Here is a 7,521-nt window from a genome sequence, read left to right as displayed (position 1 = left end):
ATCACTATTACTGTTGTGTTGTCTTGTTGTTGTATATCTTCAAGCCAACTCGACAGCCGCTCGAAAGTGTGCCTTTTAGTCACATCGTAAACAAGCAAAGCTCCTGCGGCGTCTCTATAATATGCCCTCGTAATTGATCGGAATTTCTCTTGTCCCGCCGTGTCCCATATTTGAAGCTTGATTAGAAGTGAAAATGGAATGAATTTTATGAAAGTTTGTTGATTGAGCATATTGTCAAGTGATGGCTGAGATCTTTCTCACAATGGTGGCGATAAAAGGTGCCGAAGGAATAATGAAAGAAATAAAATAAGAAATAAATTTTAATAAATTAATTATAAAAAAATGGGATCCACTGATGACACGTGTAAAATAATAAATGATCTTAGTACTTTATGTGTGTTTTTTTTGTCAGGCAATTGAGCTATACACTCTGACGAAGGAGTTTATTTATAATCAACTGATTGAGTTGAGATGCTAAAATGAAAAAGTTAAAAATTTATATAACAACTTTAAAATTCGGTATAAATTTAATTGATGAGGAGGTCATTTCGCCTTACGTTAATTTTAAAAGTTTGGCTTAAACCTACGCCAACCATAAGGGACCATTCTTGTGAAAACCCAATAGAAAATCTCCCGTGAAAAAGGAAAACAGAAAAGTCTAAAATAAGAAAGGAGAAAAAAAACAAATACTACTCTTTTTCCAAAAAAAGTAAAAAATCAGAGACCAAAAGCTTGCAATCTTGAGATCCAGTTGACGACAAGTACACGTCTGCACACACACTTGGAAGTTGGAATCTCAATAATTTAGTTGAATTCAGATCAAAAGTCACAACTCACACACCAATAATTTTTTCCCCCAAAAAGAATCAATACTTATAAAGCATCCAATATAAAAATCATGGAAATCTCTCCTCAAATTTTGTAACAATTGATCCAAAACAAGACCAGAAAATGGCATATCTTGGCTCGTTGAAGCAAAGCTTTGTTGAAACAAACAAAGAAAGAATATTACTACCCAGAAAAGGGTATTCAGAATTGGGAGTAGGTGGTGGTGCATCTTTCACAGGAAATGAGAACTTTCTGGAACGTTTACGCTATCGGCTTACTGAGTTTTGTAACGATGTCAAAAAAGCTGCAGCAAAAGCAGTTAAAATGGGTAGAAGTGATCCTAGGAAAATTATATTTTCTGCTAAAGTGGGTTTTGCTCTTGCTCTTGTTTCGATCCTTATTTTCTTCAAAGAACCCTTGCCTTATATTGGTAAACACTCCATTTGGGCAATTCTCACTGTTGTCGTCGTTTTTGAATTCAGTATAGGTATGTAAAATTTTCGTTTTTTATGCCTCAAGTTTGTAGCTTTGTTATGTTTTTATTGCTAATTTTAGAATTTGTTAATGTAAAGGTGCGACGCTCAGTAAAGGATTTAACAGGGCATTGGGAACGTTTTCTGCTGGAGGGTTAGCTCTGGGCATTGCTGAATTGTCTCTTATGGCTGGAAAATGCCAAGAGGTTGTGATTGTCATCAGCGTATTTATTGCAGGTTTAGTTTCTATTTCCGTATTCGGTACAGTATTTGGTTTAAGGTTGTAGAATTTTCGTAGTCGTTATTTAAAAAAAATAAAAAAATAAAATACACTATACGGAAATACATACTTACATATGCAGTACACATATGCAGAGGCGGATGCAGTGTGAGAGTTACGGGTTCAATTGAACCCATAACTTTCAACGTGGAGTAGAAATTTATCTGTAAAAATTCATTAAAATTGTAAAAATAATAGATTTGAACCCATAACTTTAAATATATAATGGGTTCAATATTAAAAATCTTAAAAATTGAACCCATAAAATTTAAATCCTGGATTCGCCTCTCCACATATGGTATTGGATTATAACATAAGTATAAAAGGCACAATTTGAGAAGCTTGCTAGTGTGAAGTAACTGTATAAATGTTGCCATAATTTCTTTTTTTTTGTGTGTGTGTTTTTAATCAATCAAGTTAACATTTTCAGTAGGTTGTACTGAGTGCAGCAGTGCATTTGTTTCCCTTTGGCTGAAAGGAAAATAGCGGAGAGGTCATAAGTTACAGGACATATTAGTATTGCTTGTTTGATATTACTAGAGTCTACCCCGCATCAAATTTGAGAAATGGAGGATTGTGGTGATCTGTGTGCTTTGAAGTGACCTTCATAGTTCAAAGTATACACTGAAACGAACTTTATGGACAAACATTTCCCTGATACATATTTGGTGAAGATTTCTTATGGTTTCTTTCGGTTTTGCCATTGACCCGCCCCTTAAAAACAAAAAAGTTATAATTCTTTATTCAAGCCGAATACAAACCACAGTTACTGAACTGAATAAACTGAAACCGAAAAGACAAAAATTGGATCATACCGAACCGAATGCTGAATAGCATTTTAAGGAATCGAATACTGGAAATATCGAACCGAAATATTTCAAAACCGTACCAAACCGACCAATGAACAACCCCAATTAGAAGAATTTCGAAATATAGGTGATTAGGAGAAAAATAGAGCAAGGAAAGATATAGAGAGAGCCTTGCAAACTGGTAACTGGGTGACATGAGCACCTAAAACACCAAAGAAGCAACTACAGCTTCAACTTTCACTCTGTAGACCAAAGCATAATTCTCCACTCTTGAATTGAGTGAACCTATTGATATATATATATGCCCCTCGACTTCCAACTTAGTAAAAGAAAAATCAATCATTTCAGTACCCTTGACAGAATGCTTAGGTTCAATATCTTACTGAAGAACATTGCATATTAGATTTGAAGACAAATAGACAATCACACATATACAACGGTTCAAGTAACAACAACAACAATAACAACATACCCAATATTATCCTACACCGTGGGACAATGGTTCAAGTAAAGGAAAGGTTTTTCAGTTTTCTTCTGTGTTGCGCGGACTCTCCAAAACAGCTGTCGCACCCGTGTCGGATCCTCCAAAAATATACTCGTTTTGGAGGATCCGATACGCACCCATCGATATTTTCGGAGAGTCCGAGCAACATAGATTTTCTTCACCTCCACGTACCTTGTGCATCAACATCACAGCAACAATCACCATCTTTCTTTTTTACCTTGTATAAGGGTTAAGTGGGCCATTGACGGGAAGAGTTTGCTTGGCTACTACACGAGACAAAAGCTAGTAAAGCCATTTACTAAATATGTTCCAAGGCTCATACATATATGATATCCTGATCTTCGATATCTCCCGCTCGTTACCATGACAGCTCTCTCTCTCCTTTATCCTTTTCTGGGGTGGAAATATGTGTGTATATATATTTCCGGGGAAATTCACTTTTGTACTACTCTAATCATTACATTTTCCTCTTTCATTCAGGATTTTGTGCGACTTATTTGAAACTGTATCCAGCAATGAAGCAATATGAATATGGATTCCGAGTCTTCTTATTGACATATTGTATAGTGCTAGTATCGGGGACTTCAGATTTTGTTCAGACCGCTGTTTCTCGATTGTTGCTAATTGGGGTTGGAGCTACTGTCTGTTTGCTTATAAATGTCTGCATCTATCCCATTTGGGCTGGTGAAGATTTGCACAAATTGGTGGCGAAAAATTTTAAGGGTGTCGCTACTTCTTTGGAAGGTGGAGATTCTTTAATCTCATTTCTTCAGATTGTCGTCGGACATGTCCTAGACATGCTATGCTCGGCTGATATCTGCAATGCTTCTTTTTCAGGTTGTGTCAATGACTATTTGCAATGTCTTGAATACGAAAGGATACCATCAAAAATTCTTCTTTACCAGGCATCCGATGATCCTGTCTACAATGGTTATAGGACTGCTGTAGAGTCCACCAACCAAGAAGATTCTCTGGTAAACCCATGTTGCTATTGATGCTTATAATAACATAAATATGTGGTATTTCCTCCATTCCAAATTGAATGGCCTATTCTGCACTATATTATATTAAAGTCTGAAAGTGTATGTTCAACATTAAATGGTGTGGAGGCTGGTAACTTTTGTGTATTAAAGAAATTGAAAAATAAGGTAGCACACATGTGACTTATAGTGGAGCTTTACCTTATTTTGGATGGAAAGAGAAAAAAAAATTGTATGTGGACATTCATGTGGGTTTGGTGGAACATCACCTATTTTCTTGGGTTGCTAATTTTGGTAATCCTGGTTCAGTTAGGTTTTGCTGTGTGGGAACCCCCTCATGGCCGTTACAGAATGCTCAATTATCCTTGGGGTGAATACGTTAAAGTCAGCGGTGCACTGAGGCATTGTGCTTTCACAGTCATGGCTATGCATGGCTGTATTCTTTCAGAAATACAGGTATAACTTTTTCTAATTTTTCTTCCTGACTTGGCCTAAAGCAATGTGCAGCACAGAATTTTTTTTATTCCATAAATTTGAAGCCTATCTCACATCTGCCACTTTTTCTTTCTTCGTTTTTACTTTGATATGGAACTAGGCAGCTTATGAATAATGAATAGAAGTATTTTAGATGCATAGGAGAGAAGTACTTAAAGTAATCAGCATTCTAGACCTATAAAGTTCCATGTAACCATGATTAGGGAATAGTAAATACATAGGAACTATGCTTAAGTTAGTATCTGTCAAGGGGTTTTTAACTCTTTCTCTTGGTCAAACATGAAAGAGGCGCGCATAAGTATTTATTGTAATTTTTTACCAGACGAAAATCAAACTGATTTGTCAGTACCAAATATTCACATTGTTGGCATGTCTCATTTGTTAACTAACCTATTTGGGGCTAAGAACTCAACCATGGAACTGCAGTTCCAGCCAGCTATTTCGTAAATTATTCAGAGTTTACTCCAGTTTTTATAATTTTACAGAGTAGTCAAATATTGACCATAAGTTTTTTCGTGCCATTCATAATGGTTAATGCCATGCCACTGGATTGTTCAATAAATAAGTTAAAAATTTACTTGCTACTTTAGAAGCCCATCTCAGATACATATATCACTCGAGGTGCACATAAAACTTGAAGTTAGTCAACGCTTAGGTTGGACCTCTTTAAGAGGGAGCACTAGCTGGAATATAAATAGAGTCTTTTACCTCTTAAGGTGGAAGAAAAAAAAGAAAATGTAGGGGAGGGATAGAATCACTACACTATCACGGCCAACTATACCAAATCCTTAATTTAAGGATATGTGTAATGCTATTTATGGAATTACACAAATGGTAATAAATAAGTTACTTTATTTGAATCTTGGGCGAATAGAGGGAATCGAACCCGCAAAGCAACGTGATACGTAAACATTAAAAAAAGAAGAAGAAGATATGAATGAATGTTTTAATGACGGGGAATAATAAATTAGAAATTTTGCATAAGAATACCAGTCACTCAAAACTGAGAACTACATCTTGACATCCAAACTAGAAATTTGAAATGGTTGAACTTTTTTTTACATTACATATATAATTTTTCTTTTTTCTTCATTAGCGCCTTTCTTCACTAAAGCCAATGCTGAATTTGCACTTTGTACTTAATGCCCCATGGTCATTGGAGCTTTTCGCCTTTGATAACTTTGGTTTTCAATTCGGTTATCATTTCTAAATGCCAGCTTAACTGAGTACCCTTGCATTTTGGCTGTAACTTTCCCTTCTTTTATTACTTATGCAATTTTTCTTTTTTGCAAATAACCTATCCTAAAAATGTTGAGATGATTTTTGTCCACTAGTGTCATCCTTTTTGCTAGCGAAACAGTTTGAAGGCAGCTTCTAAAGAAGCATTTATACACAAAATATATTAATGTCAGCTTTTAACGTAGGTAGCTTGACACAAAAAATTCTTCTAGCACATGGTGGCAGTTCACCTAGTGCTCTAGTCTTGAAGGAGTTTTGCATTATTTAATGTTACTTCAGACAAATAAAATGTTCTCTTCAAAGATATCAAACTGAAGTTATCTTGTAAACAATTTCTTGGTTATCTACTTAATAGACATACCATATATGTTTATATCCATTGAGATATCTTTTCCTCTTAATGAACTAAAAATACAAGAATCCTTGCCTGCTAATCGGTGACAGATAGCTGCATAAAATGTACGACAGGAAACTGATCTTGGAGCTATTATTGCCTGTTTGCACTTGTTATGATACTGTCCTTGATTACTAAATCAAAAAGATTAAGAATTTATGCTTTAGGGGTTGAGTGGTCACTGCTTCATGCAATTTTTCTTCTTGTAGGCAGCATCTGAGTTGAGGCAGGTTTTTAGGAAGCAGATTCAGAGAGTTGGGACTGAAGGAGCTAAAGTGATACGGCAGCTTGGAGAGAAAGTAGAAAAGATGGAGAAACTATTCCCTGGAGATCCTCTCGAAGAAGTTCATGAGGCTGCGGAGAATCTTCAACTGTTGATTGACCAGAAATCTTATCTTTTGGTTAATGCAGAGAATTGGGAAAGTTCAAAAAGACCTAAGAAGTTTGAAGATCCTGAACGCATTCAAGAACTGAAGGACAATGAACCTAAACCCATGCTAATAAACTCTCTTAGTGAAGCAACTCTTCATCTAAGGTCTGCTCACACATTGAAGCACATGGATACTCTTAATCCAAATGTAAGCGTCAACTTTTCTACTTCACAATGGGGTTCCTCAGAAGATGTGTTCAAGCAGCAGACGATGTGGCCTTCACGGCTTTCAGTTCTTGGAGATGTAATTTTGAATGAACGTGAAGTACGGACATTTGAAAGTGCTAGTACATTGTCACTGGCAACATTTACTTCCTTGCTGATCGAGTTTGTTGCAAGGCTTCAGAATCTAGTAGATGCATTTCAAGAGCTCAGTGAGAAGGCAAAATTTAAGGAATGCAACTGATAGAAAAGAGGCAGCTACTCTTTGAGGCAGGTTGTGTAACTGTTCCTGCTTTTTGGTTGAGGGGATCTTCTTTCTGCTGTCCAGTGTCACAGTGCTTTATTGCTCTACTGCCAGTAAAGAAGATGTTATCAACCAGAAACTAGGTTCAGGCTTGGAATGAAAACTTTTCTTATGAAGTTGAAGATGTTTTGAGACAATTATATATAATATACTAGTTTCTGGTCCACGCGCAACGCACCCAATGTCAATGAGTACAAAAATTATAAAATCACGTGAATAATATTTTCTTTAGAAGTTAAGGTAGAGTAGCTTATTGTGCTGACTACATTGTTGACAATAGTATCTCAGGCATTACATATATAAAGTAGAATGGAACATCAACTTCATTTTGTGTATTATTGGTACTGCGAAAGTGCATATTAGTTTAAATATAATCTTTAATGGCAATTAAGCTTATTACATTAGACGATTTATCTAAAGTTGTAACTATAGCTTTGCTCTATTTCATGTTAGTATGCTACTATTGCGCTTCACTCCCATAGAAACAACTACAATTTACTTTCCTGAGCGGAATTTTGTTGCAGATGCACCATTGTTGAAGTACATGGGCCAAAAATATCTAAGTTGAAGTACCACTAAGATCCAATCGTCAGCTGTGTTTGTACATGAGTACAAGGTTATG

At 35.9% G+C, this 7,521-nt stretch overlaps 1 protein-coding gene across 1 annotated transcript; it reads left to right on the top strand.

Moving 5' to 3' along the window:
- Nucleotides 1–677: 677 nt before the first annotated feature.
- On the top strand, nt 678–7,072 carry LOC107794411 (aluminum-activated malate transporter 5). Its single transcript, XM_016616897.2, is given in 7 exon segments — nt 678–1,315; nt 1,401–1,538; nt 3,376–3,639; nt 3,733–3,869; nt 4,185–4,331; nt 6,213–6,830; nt 6,832–7,072. Coding segments are annotated over 7 exon segments (1,701 nt in total). The 5' UTR covers nt 678–951; the 3' UTR covers nt 6,865–7,072.
- The last annotated feature ends 449 nt before the right edge of the window (nt 7,073–7,521 follow it).

Source organism: Nicotiana tabacum, chromosome 6 (genome assembly GCF_000715075.1).
Source record: "Nicotiana tabacum cultivar K326 chromosome 6, ASM71507v2, whole genome shotgun sequence".
Taxonomy (NCBI): Eukaryota; Viridiplantae; Streptophyta; class Magnoliopsida; order Solanales; family Solanaceae; genus Nicotiana; species Nicotiana tabacum.
This window is presented reverse-complemented; position numbering and strand designations above follow the sequence as displayed.